We start from the raw sequence: 15987 nt of genomic DNA, 5'->3' as shown, positions 1-15987 counted from the left end.
ACTGAACGTGAGCACGCACACACACGGAGGTGAACGCACGCACACACATATCTGATGACCTGCTCCCTGACAAGTCCTCCCTGAGGGATTGTCACACATGCACATACACACACGCACACAAACTAGTCCTCTTCTCAGGCGCAGGATCATGGGGTGTCATCTGGCAGGTAGGGTATCAATGGACCCCGGGTGCTGGGAAAATGGGGGGGCTGACCTTAGTGGCTATATAGAGGTCTCTTGGACAACACAGTGCATCTATACATCGCCAGCCTTGAGCAGGGCTGTGCGGGGAGGTCATCTTTCACCATCTATCTGCTGCCTTCTCCCATGCCTGTAGCAAGTCCCTTCATGGTCTCGCTATATATAGTTCCCTCGCTTCCCAGGGTTCTTTGTGATGTCCTGCTGCGGTGGAAAGAGTCTGGGGCTCATCATTATAAATCAGCCTGTTAGAAGGAATAAAATTTTAAAGAGCTTCTCCCTGGATTCAAACTGAAGTCTCCATTAGTGAAGCCAGAGCAAATGGTTGCCTGCATGGCAACACATAGCAAATCAACACAACAACCCCTTTAATCACCCTCTCAGTCCTTTTGTTCTCCTCACGATCTTCCTCCCCTCAGTGATGAAGTCCAATAAAAAAAAAAGTTTTTAAGGAGGAAGATCATCCCAGGTGTGTGTTCACTACATCATGCGATCAAATATATTGCTCATCTACTTCAACTCTTATCTGCTGCACAAATTGTACTTCACTGAGATATATTTTTGTAACCTTGCATAGGTCTCTATAGGTCAGGGGAGATGAGTAGGGAGGAGAGGAGAGTGTAAATTCATCTTATCACGCTGTGGTCTCTGGCAAGAGGCTGGACTGCTGACAGTACACAGAAAGCAGGCGGTGGGGACACGGGACCGGCAGAAACACAGACAGGGCCCACAGCGGGAGGGCCCAGAAAGGCACTGATTAGAAGGCAAAGAGGCATATACACAGAGCCTGACAACAGAGCTTTAAAAACAAAAGATGCAGCACAATGTACCAATTTCAGAGCACACATGCACGCACACACACAGAGAGAGAGACGCAGACTATGATTTCATTTCATGTCAGCCTTGAGGGAGGACTGAACTACTCGCCTCATCATCCTCCTTCTCGATCGCTCTGTTCTTGGCCCGCTGCACGCCTCCGGGGCCAGCGAAGGCAGCGATTAACGACAACAGGGAGAGTGTGTGTAAGTGTGTAAGTGTGTGTAAGGCCTGATCGTTAGAGCGGCCAACTTGTGTAATACAATTACAGAGGCTGCAGAGAAACTGCTAATGTGCACGCAGGCAGCTCTGTCATATGGATCAGGTATTGAGTTTTCTATGCTTAATTCACTTTCCAGCACACACATGGGTGCATTAGTTAGATTAGAGTAGCGGGAGGGGACGGGAGGTGGGGTTGGTCTACCGCCGAGCCGGGCAGATTTGTTTAGTGGTGGCTGTCAATTACAACCCTGACCCTTGCACTAAATGGCTGCACATCCAGTGGAAAAAAGGGGAAGCAGACAAAAGCCAGATGAGATTGGTAAAGACGTGGCCATTTGCTGCAGAAGATAAGAAGTGGCATGTTGTGGAGTAAACAATGGTCAAAACACTGCGCATAATGCTACACCAATAAAACAGAGTGCCGGGGCCTGAAAAGACAATGTGACCATCAGTAAGATTAGTCAGGCAATGTTATCACAAGAATGCTGCAGCAATGAGGCCACACAGGGCCAGCAGTGGAGGAGTACTTAAAAATATGAAATGGAAAACAAATGATTCGATTTTGCTCTTTTGAAAAGTCTGGTGCAATTCAAGAGACTGATTGTGGACGCAATCACTCGAAAACTACTTACCCCCCTATCTCTCTTTATGGATTGCATGCTGCTACATAAAAAGGAAATGTTACAAATAAGACCACATAATTTATTTATACTCTTTGATAGTACAGTAAGCATTCTTAAAGTACTTTACTTTGGTTATATTTTTAAATCTTTTCCTTTCATGAATTCAGAACTTCTTACAGAGATTTTATGTCTTTATTTCTGTTGCTAAACTTCATCTTGGTAATAGTGCATATTATATAAAGTAGATAAATAATTGATGATCGCATAGATTTTAAAGTATTTTTAAGAATAAGAAAGCTGTGGTAAGTCTGAAATTTTCAACATACTGTGGTTCAAGCACGAATCTGCATATGGCCTATATTGAAGTTATTTCACAAAGCAACACTTGCATAGAGCAAGAAAAGCAAGTATGTTTCAGTTATTGCTGGAGAGAACATGCTACACATCCCTCCTCACACACTAACACATTCATCCATGTGTCCTTGCGTCTACGTAGAGACATTATAGCTGTTTTTCACTGAAGCCGGAGCCACTCATCCCAAGGGAATGGGACTCAGGAAGACACAATCGTAATGCTAGTTAGAGAATCATTATAACTCTCTTCCAGAGACGCTAAATAAATTAAATCTCACAGCAGCTCTTTTTCTCCAGTAGCTAAATGGGCAGCAGGAGGGGGCCACAGTTTCCACAGTAAACACCTCCCTCCCATGTAAACACATAAAATCGCAACAAGATGGCCAGTGGAGCTCGGCTTGTAATTGTATCACTGAAGTGAGATGAGTGAGTTTTAGGAGGGGGAGAGCTCTATTTCTGTTTGGAGCTTATTGAATTAAAATGTCTGCTTCACTCCCAAGAGACCACCCTGATACAAAGGACACACACTGTCTGCATGTAGTGGGAGGGGGGCACACAGTCACAATAATTTTGCAGGACTTTACAAAAACTCTCTTTGTATGCTCTGACAGTATTTTTTTTTCCATTTGACACCCAGCTCCCTGTAATAGAGTAAGAGAAGAGAGCCAAAGGGAAAGAAGAATAGAAATGAAGAGTGGAGTTGGATGTGACAGGCCGAGCAGGGAAAATCTTTAACCACTGATAGATGTTAGACAGCTACATCCCCTCATTGTGACACATCCATCAAAGCGCTGATCACTTTTGTCCTCCCACTCGTCCAGCCCGCGTTACGTGCCTGTGTGTGTCAGAACCACTCTGACCAATCCGTTTGACTCCACGACCGCCGACTTCAGACGGAGCAGCGTGTCAGCGGAGTGACCACTGACACTCCTTGGATTTGACATGCCCCGTCGAAATTCCTCCGACAGCCTACTGCATTCTGTCAAGCTCTTATTAAAACAAACTACGGCGAACGAACGAAAATGGAAGCTACAGTGTAAATATTCCAGCTTGAGTTTCTCATGTCTTCGCCCTCAAATTCAATCAAGGTGGAAACGACTGCCAACGAGAAAAATGGCAGTCAAAACCAAAACCAGGTTGCGCCGGTATCTGGTGTTCCGCAGAAAAGCAACACAATAAGGTTCAGATTACTTGGTCAAATTTCCCAAGAAATTGCAGGGGGAATGGAAATATGCATATATCTGAGTTGGTAATTCTCAAAGCAGCCCAATCCTTACAACACATTGGTTTGTTCAACATTGTTGCATTTGTTTACCATATTTCTGCCTCTTTTCCATGAACAAAAAGCCACACAAAGCAGCCCAGAATAGCTGTGGGTTAATGTGCCTGAATCCTGGATGCTCTCGGGCTGTTCATCCTGTGGGTAAAAACCACGCAGCTTAAGAGCGGCTATGCTATCTCTGTGTCATTCCGCTCCTTGTCTGCACCTCCTCTTCCTTTGGCCGGCGTCGCTGCTTTGGTTGGCGAGGTCTTGTGCTGGAGCAGGCTGCTAAATTAAACATTTGGCATGGAGAAAAAGCGATAACAAAAAAATGTGGCTTGCAGAACGGCAGTAAGACATTGCAGACTTGTAAAAAGTAAAATACCATGATTTAGTAATGTCTACATGTGAGGGGTGCAGAATGCGCGCAGCAGAATTTAAACAAACAGCTATTGAAGGAAACTCATCGGGAGCTATGATTTACCGACGCGCTGCTTCTTCCTTTACACAGCAAAGGTTACTCTACTTTGCCCTCCCCCTCCATGTCTCTCCAGTGTAACCCCCCCCCCCCTTCTGCTTTTACCTGACAGATCAGCTTACCTCACGTCAGCCTAAAAACCATGGGAACCCCTATGCATAGTGTGTCACCACTGAATTATCGGTTTCCGCTGCACATGCTCCAGCATATCTGCAGCAAGCCATTATGGCGTATCAGTTTACAGTTAGTGTGCTGACTCCAGTGCAGCTGGTGTACTGTATGGGGTCATAGTTTATAGAGGTCTGGAATTAGAGAAACAACTCTGTCATCTTAAGCTCGGTCATTTTTTCCAAACGGAGGTCTTATTTCTCCATCAACTTGACTTATGGGAGAGCTGTTCTACAAAAGCTTCCACTGAGCAACACTCCCCATCAAACTCACGGGTAGGTCGGCATCATCCCGACCGACTCCTGATACTACCAATAAAAATATGTATGCACGACTGCTAATCACTCATTCTGATCCCTATTAATAATAGTAGATCCTCTCCACGTGCCAGTTGGTTTGAAAAGGCAGAAACTGATCCTCCATGTTGTGGCAGAACTGCATGTGGCTCAGCGATGTCCCATACTGTAGTAGCACACACATCTTTGTAAATGTCTGCACCAATATTTTGGGTTCCATGCCTGATCAGATTGGGGGCTTGTGGATGTTAAACAGCCAACAAGACTTGTGTTTACAGTTGGAATTCTTGAGCAAAGATGCTCATCTGTATACAAAGTAGGGCCAATTCAGACATTTGACCTGGTTTAGGAAAACCTCCTGCACTTTTTTCTCGCTCTCTCTCTGCATTTCAGAGCAATCATCACAACAACATCCATTATTCACCTTCTGCCTACTGTTTGGTTTGCTCCTTGAAAGGGGCAAGTGCACAGCTGGAAGCGCTCCTCTCCTGCCAATCCCTTATACAACTTGAAGATGTGCTTTTATTGTGCAATACATAATTCCGAGTGAATTAAAGCGAGCACTCTTTCAGCCAATGATGACATGCATGCACTGCACTGCAGGAATATTGTGAATTTGAGGGCGGCTATACTTGACTTTGCTCAATCCTTTCATGTTCGAACATCATGTAGGACACGCAGGGACTGACACTTTGAGCTCATTAATAATTCTGACATTTACAGCAGTGAACTTTCAGAGCTGCGCAGACTGCCTTCTGTCATAATCGACCTCATCTCCATAGTACTCATTAACTGAAGAATGCTTACAAATCAAAGACAACACAGCCACTTATTCTCCATGTGGAACCCTCTAATTTGGCAGATTTTGAACGTTAGCAGTGCTTTTTGGTTCTGTGACAGATTCCTGGAGAAGAAGAATACAGTACAGTTTGCCTTCTCTGGCAAGCACACAAATTGTAGCGGCTACGACAGCGTGCTTTACATGTTCGGAGTCATAAAGTAACCCTTCACTGTGGGGCTTCTGTCTGGGCCCCATTTAAATGAGACCCATTGAGCTTGCCCCAGTTAAACACTGTCTGCTATTACTTAGGTCACCGGGGACTGATCATGGAGATATGGCACACACACACACACACACACAGGCTCACAAACACACGCTGTACAAACACAGGAAAGTGCTGACACCCAACAGCAATCTCGGGTTGCAAGCCATTACTGGACTCACAGTAACAAAGCCCAAAATGAAGAAAAGAGGTCACGCAGTAGGGTGCTGTGTTGGTGGGAGTTTGGTGGTAGTGATAATGGCGGGGCTTGGCGGTTAACTCCTCTCTGAAACTCTTCTTTTCCTTTGACTGCGGAAACAAAACGTTTTCCAAGATGCTGGCGACGAATTCCACAGCGTTTGCTGAGACTTGTACGGAGCAATTACACAAAAACAGACAAAAACACCCATTCATCACATGCCTTCAACAGTCAAGGTTGATTTCAGTGGTGTAATTTTTTAAAACATCTCTTAACACACATTTTGACTCTTCTCCACTCTTGTCAACGTGAGCACATGGAGGGTGGAGGAGAGGGCTTAATCACACAGTGCATACCAATTGTGAAGCTTTAATTTAGCACCTCATTTAACTCAGTAAAAACAACAACTTTACAGGCTGGCATTCTGACACACATTTAATTCTGCCCTCTGGTAATGGTCTGCTCTGTTTAAAAGTCTGTTTGGCAGCTCTGTAGATAACAGATGGAAGAAAAATGAGGGGAATTATGAGAAAGATTGATTTCCTGGGGATGAATGGTCTGGTATTCACACAGATTTATCTGAAACAGACTTTCTCGGACTCTGTTATTATTGAATAAACACACGCGCGCACGGACACACACTCTGCCACCATATGCAGACAAACACAGAGAGACGCACGCGCGCACACACACACACACACACACACACGCTAAAGCTAAGAAAACAGAAGCCCAATGAGTTCTGTGAGTCAGAAGAAAAATATCGCACGAGGTGATAAGAGGGGAAAGAGTGCAGACTGCTGAGGACACAGCTATGAGTTTTCTTTGCAGAATCACCTCTCATTCTCCAGATCTAACTGAATTCACGTATAGATGGACATAATTATTTCATACAAAGCAAAAACAAATGCAATATAGTCGCATAATCCACCCCTTCTTGTGCCTTTTCCCTAATGTCTTGTAAAAATGTATTCCTTTAGAAGAACAAGAGCGAGCATTGTCCTTTTAGCCCATCTCTAAGGAACCGTAATGTAAACCAGAGGCTGTAACTTCTCTTGTGGCATCTCAAAGCAGACACAGGAATGGAGCAAAAGAGGGAATGAAGGAGAGGAGGGGGGGGGGGGGGGGGGTGGCGGGCGGATGAAGTCCCTCATTTGAGGCCCATAAAAAACAAGGAGGCACAAACATTTATCTGTGGCAAGGCTTTCATCGGATGCTTTAAGAGCGCAGGAAAAACAGAGAGCAAGATGCTGATAAAGTGGAGACAGGAAATGGGGAGCGTGGGTCTCCTGCTCTCATGTTTCAGTGGTCCCATACCTGCCCCCCCCCCCTCCCTCCTCACCCTTCTCTCTGTTCTGCTGACATACATAGACCACAACCCTCCCCAAGCAGACATTAGTGCAGCGTCTGGAAACCACCACCCCTCTTCACAATGCAGAGATGTGACAACAAAATGAAGCAAAGGTTTCAGTCTGCAGGTACATAAAATGCGTATATGGATGTATCCACTTGACAAAATACACGCCGGCTTAGAAAATGACTTATTACAGATAAATACTGTTCCTATTCTTCAGGAGGGCTTTTATGTATTTGCTTTAGTCCCATTCCACTCGTGAGGCTCCGGCTCTGAGCACAAGACAGGGCAAAGCCAGGATTAAGGGTTTAGATTTGTCAATCAGAGTCAGAACAGAAGGGAAAGATAGCAGCTGTATTTCCATTCTGGGGAGCAGGCTGGATTTCCATAGAGAAATTCAGGTGATTGCCAAAGCCTCCACACTGCGTGTATGACTCAGGTGTTATGAGTCACCATTGATATCATCTCACTCATTACCACCTCAGTGGTACATTGGCCGTTCTCATCAGACCTGAACATATAGCCCTGGCTTTAATATCAAAGGTGCCCCGCCGGCGACGGAGCAGAGGATTGAAAGCACCTTGAGACGACGATATAAGCGCTGCAGACTGTTTTAAGAACTCTGTTTTCGAATGATCCCATTAACTGCTAAAGCGACGATGCGATTCCTTAAAACCATTTGAAGGAATTGTTCGTTTTATGTGAAGTTTTTACTATTTAGCAAAAAATGTGGATGCTGTTTTGCGACTTATGTGCAGTATATATGTAGGGAGGTAGGTGAGATTAGCTTAGCTTCACTCAATTACTGGATGTCTATGGGATCTACAGTAGATCTGGTTGAAGGTATGGAAACATGCTACACTGTTTTCATAATTAGATGTGAAATTTTGGCCAAACATTGTGGAAGTACTAAATCCACCTTCCAGCGTACCGCTGGCTGTAGCTTCATATGTGAGAGTGGTATCAACTTGCTCATCTAACCCTCAGGAACAAAGCACATAAGTGTTGAACTTTTCCTTTAAGACCACCAATTTTTGGAGGAACTTATACTTCCCTTACTTGAGCAGTGCTGCTTCTTGGCCCCATGGACATGCAACAACCGAGCTGAGATAGGATTATCTCACACCTGCATGCAGGGCATGTTTGGCCTAAATTCTCAGCCTACCGTCGGAGCTTCTCTCATCTTGTCGTGCCATGTTAGGACTGTGCTTGCTATGTAGTTACCAAGGCTGTTCCATGCACCACGCTGGGACGGGGAACCAAGACTGCAGGGAAGACTGTTAAAGGACATTGGGGAAATAACAGCATTCCCACTGACTCTGCCTTTTACTGCTCATCAGCACTTTGAGCTTTTTATAGTGTGTGTGCATACGTAAGAGTACCAGCATTCCTCTCCCAAATCCCCCCTAACTCTGTCTATTTTGTGCCCTAATCCTCTTTGCTAGGTAGAATAGCATGTATGGCAACAGTACAGGACATTTAGTTTCTGCTGTGTCCACAGATGATTACATCAGCTAAATTATGGTGAAATGCTGACAACAATCACACCACTATAGAACATATGGATATGGGCAATCTCGCTAAATGACCACAGTGAGGAAATGTAAAAGATCATAACTACAAAACAAAAATACATCAGGATAAAAGTTTCTTCCACCTACTATTTTTTAGCTTCTCCTATTTACCTACGTTTGTAATGACATGTCCTTCACTTATTTCCTTTTATGAACACAAAAATGCAGAAGGACATTAGTGGTTGAGCACCAGGGGGGGAGGCCATGGTGCCAAATTAAAGGGCAGGAGTGGAGTGTGTACTTACACTCACTCATGATGTGCTCTGTCAGCCCTGCTGCTTATAATGGCATGAGAAGGGCCACTTAACTCGTAATCACTTCTCTCTCCCCCCTTTGGCTCTGTCGTCCCCCCTCAACCCCTGATTTTCTGACTGTCGGCTCTGATCCCTAATCATAAATGAACTGTAGATCAAGAGCAGGGACAGTGGTCCACACCCCCTTCCCCCTTGGCTGAGATCCTGTAATCACAGGGCTCTTGGCTAGTAAGAGGCCAACAAGCCTTTGAATGAGAAATGACTGTACCTCTAATGCATCAGCTATCTCAACTTTGAAGAGCCATTTTCTGGCAGAGGGGATATCACAGGTGGAAAATCAGGTCACCACCACTACCATCATCATCTTTACAATCATTATGCCCTGTCTCATCCAGCAGCGTAATTGAAAGTGGAACCTTTTATACAATTATTTTCATTTGCTGTCCAAAGCCTAAAAAGCAAAACTTGCTACAATATGTCTCAGAACTGCATGCCCTGTGGTGCACTTTGACTCACCCACAAAAACTCTCACACACATGCACTATCTAGGTGGTGCAGTGTACATCGTGTCGAGACACAGGTCAGCCTTTCTGGCACAGGCCTGCCTGTCAAGTGCTGCTACTTGTGCCGAGCTCTGCTAATGGACTGCTAATAGAAGTGAATGTTGCACTGTGAAGCTCCCCTGTAGTTGAGCGTGTCACACAGGGTGATTAATGACACACTTCTCTCCTCCCCTGTCTGTCCCTGTCCTCGCTCCATATCTCGCTTTCACCCTTCTCTCTCTCCACTTCTGCCTCCAGCTCCCTCTCATCTCCACTCCTCACCACTAATCTTTCTGTCCCGTTTGCCTCTTTTGTGTCCTTGCGATCACCCTCCTCTCAGTCTTACCATCGCACCTCTTTTCCTGTCTACAGCTCTCTGGAAGGAGGCGAGACGATAGAGACGACACAGGAATCTGAAATCATTGTTACTGTACACTCCCCAACAGGCAAGTTTATTTTGTAAAGCTCTAGTTTCAAATGGCTTTGCAATACCTACAATATGAGAGCAAAAATAAAAATGGCAAGCAAAACCTCCAATGGAAAACTCATTAGGAAAAGAAAAGCTTTTAAGTTTACTTTACTGGTAGTCTTGCAGAGCCAGATCTATCTGGTTTGCATTTCAAACCAATTAAAAGTGTCTCAGGCAGCGCAAAACCCAGGATGCAGCGATGGTGCCCTGGCAAAATACTGTCGGGGGGACAAAAGGCAGCTGCTAGCCTCTTTCATAGTTAGGGTTGGGGTATTTTCAGCGTGTAGATTGCTGGCTTGTAGGCTGTTGCTTTCTTGAAATTGAAAATGGCATGCCATTGGCTGCCTGAAATAGGTGACCAATGGCAGCCTTATACCCACAGTCTACATCTGGTGAGCCAAACTATTTACTGGAAGAGGCATCCTTCCACCAGGCTGGTCAGAGAGCATAAATATGCTGAATAAACACTAAAATTGTTTGGACGAACCACTCACATCTGGTGCATGCTTGGCAGCAAGGCACCTAAACATCGGGAGCACTGTTGATACTGAGGTTATGTTCTCTGTATTGTTCCCAGGAATTTGGTTGGTTTTAACAACCTGGGGAGCAGTTCACATTTTGTTACTGTACACAAATTAGACATTGTGGGCTTTCAAAGATGATGAGGTTGATTATCTCTAAATTTGACTTCAGAATTCTATGCTGACAGTGTGTGGAAATCTCTGAAACACAATTTAAACCATTACTAAAGGAGGAAAATTAGTTAAGTAAGTTAGCAAAGTTAAAATCTAAAATAATCAAAACATTTCACAGGCGTGTTTGGCAGCCAATCAAACATTTCTGAAGTGGACTGAGTTGCACTGGAGGGGAACTTGAACCCATGACCTCAGTATTTCTAAAATCCTGGCGACAGTGACAGCAACAGCATTCGCCTGCACCGGCACAACAAAAGATGTCATCCACCAGATGACTGCAGAACTGTTCCCAGCCCCAAAATAGCTCCATGTATATTTTTTGCCTTCACAACAATAGTATATGACATCAAGTGGAGCTGGGAAGCAAGCTCAGCAGCCACTTTTCACAGTAATTATCACTCTCTACCACGCTCCGTCTGTGGCTCAGCTAGCAACCAGCACACACCTCTGACCCCTCTCAGCACTGTCAGACCATACTGTACACACTGTTTACTTTGCCCTATTCCTTCACCTGCGCCTAGGGGAGTGTGTTTCTGAATCTTAATTTCCTTCAATTACATAAAATTGCCGAGTGCAACTGTGTTATATTGCCAGCTCGTGGGTGCCAGCGAAAGGCTATGATAGGAGGTAATGTGTGAGTACTGCTCCTTACACACAATGTGCTCATTGTGCATACACGCCCTGTTTATAGAATGACCGCAATGGCTGTAATGTTAGTGCCCCCCAAGGAGCCAGTTGTCAGGCCACAGGGAAGCTTGTTAGCATAATAATGATAGAAATAACATTCGCTTTTACCTGCACTCTTAAAGCAGCGCTCAGATCAGTCTGAAAGGGACCGCGGTATGCGAAAAGTAGCAACGTCCTACTGTGCAGTGAGTCACGATATTTCAGAAACCATATATAATAAAGATCCTTTAACTTTTCACTCCAGATGCAATCCTCAGAGGGCACATCATCAGAAAGTGGAGAAACGGCAGAGACAGGAACATGGAGGGAGGAGGGAAAGTAAAAAAGGAAGAGAGAGACATAAGAGCAGCATTGTGGAAAAACTGAAGTAATCCCAGGAAGGCCAGCACCCTGGGCTGGACTTTTTATCCAAACTGTCCCCCGCCTAACACAGAGACACAGTCCATAAATGTCAGTGTTAAGGTATACTGTAGGCAAGCCTTAAAAAAGAAATCAATAAAGGAAACACCTTAAAATGTGATTTTCTCTCTCATCTTCCATTTAACATAGAAAACGTCTGAATATTTTTGAAATCCTGAAGAGAAGCTCTGAGGTGTGTGCAGAGGTAATATGTGGGATCAATAAAGCAAATGTAGCTTTCTCTTTAATTCATGGATAAAAAAAAAAATCTCACATTTCAGCTTCACCCATAAGGCCTAAAAGGAAAAACTGCTTTAAACAGTTTTTTTTTCTCTCTGCATATTATCATGAGGAAGTTTTCCATATATTCCCATAACAACTTGACATCCTCCATCAACTTTTAAAACAGCATGCACACAGATATGGACCCTGCACAGAGAGTACTGCACCACTCCGCCACTGTGCTGGAAATACCTGAAGTACATCTGTTCTTGCACCAAGGGTTTCCAATCAAGCTACTGTCACAGAGCTCTCAGCTACCTTTCTGGCAGCTCCCAGCTTATATCTGTCTCAACCTGTCTCCTTTGTCAAGAGTTCAGCAGGTTAATGAGCACTCTCATTTCCCAGAGCTCACTGCTGCCTGTAGATGGGATGAGAGCAAGTCCTCTCAAAGGCAAAGTCAGGAAGTAAAAATAAACTGCAACAGTCAGATGAAACGTACCTAAGTACACAACTTTTGAGAATATGTTCTAATGACTCCAAAGCAAAATATGCAGGAAAGGGATGGCGCTGCGACGAGTGCCTGTGTAAGTGAGCCACTTTAATCACCAGTAGTTTTGCACTGAAGAAGTGACTCTCCAGCGATTTGGAAATGTGTAGAGCTCATCAGTGCCCAAAAATAGCGGGGCCCATTAATTAGTCTCAAACAATGTTCTCCTGGTGTATCGACTTCTTAATGGACAGAGAAGGACCTTGTTCGTATTCCCATTTAGTCAATGACACAGGGCTCTCCGGGGGTTTGGAATGGGTATTATGTCATCTCACCCTGCCCTTCAGAAACCGGACCTGTGCTGTTTTTCATTCTTCCTCTCGCTCCTTTGCTCATTAACTATGTAGGAGTGAGATGAAGGTCTGGAAGAGCTAGATAAGGTTGCTCACAGACCCTCATCCCCGTCTAGTATACGAGCTTGGACCTCCAATTTGCGCTTGTGTTGCTCTTGCACGAGCAGCAAAGCCTTAACTTTTGAACTAAAAAAAAAAAAAAAAAAAAAAGTCAGGCCATTGAAAAATCTGCTACTGTAGGTCTTTCCTCGTGGAGGTCTGTCTGCAAAGCCAAAACCCGCTCGTTTCCCCCCATCTCGTCACATTATTCAGCCACAGTTCACTCCAGAAAGAGCAGGCAGACCACCTACCTAAATTCCAGAGGCGTGCACACTTCACACACATGCTGAACATTCACCCTCACACACACGGGTTCCTCCCATAGCTCCCTTTTGTTTGACAGACAATCCCAATCAGGACAGAGCAGATTAAGTAAGTGGCTTCAGGTGTTTGGGGCATTCTCTCAATGCTCTCCGTAAGTGACAGCCACCACGGTTTCTAGAAATTCTTTCATCTTTCAGCAGACTCTGCTCTGAAGGAAAAAGGCTGACGACACACCGGAGAATAAAAATCTGCTTACTGCTTAAAGTTAAATATAGTGATTATATGTGAGGTGTTCTGTTGAACATGAAGATTTGCCTCCCAAATTGCACCAATCTGTATTTCAAACATACAGATTATTCAGTCCTAATACATAGCAAAGGTCAACAGCTTTTAGTCGCTGCACTGGACCAATCGTCATTAGAGGGTCTGTGCGTTTTCAAAAAAAAAAAAAAAAGGACTTCTTATTCTGGAATGAAATTAGTCTCAGAACAAGATTAGCCAATATTTCATATCCTTTTCAAATTGTTGAAACCTGGAAATCAAACAGCTCTGGAAATGGAATGAACACTCTCATCTCAAAGGTTTTCACAGTGTGAGCGATGTCCAGATAAAACTGGGCAGAATTTAAATCTAATTTGGTTCATAATCGTTACAGCAAAGAATGGTCTGCAATGGACTACTTGAACTACAACTCAGAATGAGTTAAATACATTTTTAAATATTTTTTAATGTGCCAGACCATTTTTATTTGGGTAAATCTACTCGTGCATGAAAATATTTATGGATCAGTTTGGGGAAATGTAGAACAGCAGCCTACACATAGGCTCGATTTCATTTTTGATGGTATCTCGGTAGCTCTGCAGGGAGCGCTTCTCCGTTTCTTTGCTGAGAGAAACAGATGTGATAGTGCCACTGATTCTGTTTAGAAATGCCAGCTGTGGTTTTTACTACTGAAATAAGTATGATTCAGTCTCCTGAGTGAAAGTGTGGTGATTTTGCCACCCATTTTCCTTTCATCATCAGAGAAGCGTTGGTGGTTTGCCATGTCTTCATATTTAACCTACATTATTTGGAGCTTATGGCTGTTGGCCTACTTGCTTTGATACAGGCCGAGTTTGTGCTTTAATCGTGTAAGTAGCGCGACGCCAAACGGTGGGTGATTTGAATTTTATTATTTAAAACTGTGAGTAATCTAAATTCAGGTGGTTCCTCCTGTCCACTACACCGTGCTGCAGCCTGTGCGAGTTTAAAGAACTTTTACAGAGAGCAAAGTGAAGTTCACAGGTCAAAAATGGGGTTTTAACTTTACCTTGCGCCACGCCGATTTCCACCAGCAGAAAAAGCACAAGCCAGGACACGGTCAACATCTCACGAGGGGATCTCGGCACTCTTCCTCCTTCTCTGTCAGTTTGTGCACCGTACCCCATGATGAGGAGTCAAACTCCGCTCTGAGGCAAGTCCGAGTCACTGAGAAAATGCGCTCAGACGCGCACTACTGTCGCTCGTTGTTGTGCGCCGCAGTCGAAATTTCACCCCTCAAAACCCCGAGCGCAAAGGAAATGGCTTTGCGGGAAATAGATCCAGCGCTGTGTTTTTTGCGGTCATACAAAACTGTGACAGTTTACGGAACAAGAGGCGTGTGCATCCCCCTCCGTCTGGAAGGATGTTGCATTAAAATCTGTCTCCGTTTGCTTTCCCCCTGAAACGTTCACTTGGTTTGGCTACAGATGTGGATCGATGTCTTGACGGCAGATTCATGCTCCGATTAGTCCCACACCAAAACCAAAGTCCTCCGCTGAGCGCCTCTCTGTCGCACCTTTCACGCGTGCATGCGGTGTGTGTGAAGCCGTGTGTGTGCGCGCCGCGCCTCGCGCTCCACTGACGGGACTGAACCGGGGGAAGGAGCAGTCTCTGCGGGCTACCTTGCTCCTTCAGCCAATCCAAGTGCTCCGGCAAGTGGCGGCGCTGCACCAAAACCTGGCCCGGATAGCAGCAAGGAATGGATGCCGTCTATTAAATCCATGATTAATGGAATGCCTTGGGTTCGGTGTACATGCCAATCACTGAAGTCATAAAGCAGCCTTCCTCTCTGTCCTCTGTGGCTTAAAGAAAAAAATACTAATTTAGCATTTTATTTCATTTGGTCCCTCCATTCTACATTAACCGAAGAGCATTTCTGAAGCCATTTAAGAACCACAGTCTGAAAATGAAAGAATAAATTAACAATAAAAATAAAATAATAATATTTTAAGTAATGCAGTATTTATTGCAGGGATATTGTACTGCAAATGAGGAAGGAAGCAGCATAGGCAGATCCTACTAATACTACAATGTAAAAATATGTACAACTGCAGTGAAACATTCCCTGTGACTGATATATTATTATATTTGACATCACTACATTTCACATACTGATGCATGCATTTTATTCACTTTATATTATTTTAGTTTTTTTGGTTTATTGTTTTCACCAGGCTGTTTAGCGCAGTGATTTCCAACCTAGGGGTCAAGTCCCCTGCAAGGATCCATTCTGAAATATTGATCTCTCTCAGTAATTCAAATGAACTTAAGAAATATCTCTTTGGTGAAACTGCTATGAACTCATCTGAAACAAGACAAGGAGCCCTTACTAGATTGTGCTTTTTATAAGGAGTTATGAGACAAAGTAATCAATGTGGTGGACAAAGAGTGCAATATTTCCCATGGCACTGTAGTGCAGCAGAAGCAGCAGAAAATGGAAATACTCATAATTACACTTAAGTACAGTACTGGAGTAAATGCACCTACATTCCACCCCCCTGTATTGCAAACAGGTGCTTCCGTTTTCTGGTCTCTCTGTGCATTTTGTGAACATAAATCCTCATTAATTTAGCGCAGGCACTGCAACAGGAAGCAATAATTTATCTGACTGGGCCGTGCACTCGCCCTTG

The 15987-nt window shown here is 44.3% G+C and overlaps 1 protein-coding gene across 3 annotated transcripts in view; it reads right to left on the bottom strand.

Annotated features, from left to right (window-relative positions):
* Positions 1–14951, bottom strand: part of unc5cb (unc-5 netrin receptor Cb) — a 109945-nt gene extending 94994 nt beyond the window's left edge. For all 3 annotated transcript variants that reach the window (XM_070988334.1, XM_070988335.1, XM_070988336.1), the window contains exon 1: positions 14367–14951. In XM_070988334.1, coding sequence (XP_070844435.1) covers positions 14367–14484 — 118 coding nt within the window. In that variant the 5' untranslated portion in view covers positions 14485–14951. The remainder of the gene's footprint in view (positions 1–14366) is intronic.
* Between the last annotated feature and the right edge of the window lie 1036 nt (positions 14952–15987).

Source organism: Chaetodon trifascialis, chromosome 20 (genome assembly GCF_039877785.1).
Source record: "Chaetodon trifascialis isolate fChaTrf1 chromosome 20, fChaTrf1.hap1, whole genome shotgun sequence".
In the NCBI taxonomy this organism is placed as follows: Eukaryota; Metazoa; Chordata; class Actinopteri; order Chaetodontiformes; family Chaetodontidae; genus Chaetodon; species Chaetodon trifascialis.
Note: the sequence above shows the minus strand (reverse complement) of the source record. Positions and strands in the feature narration are given on the sequence as shown.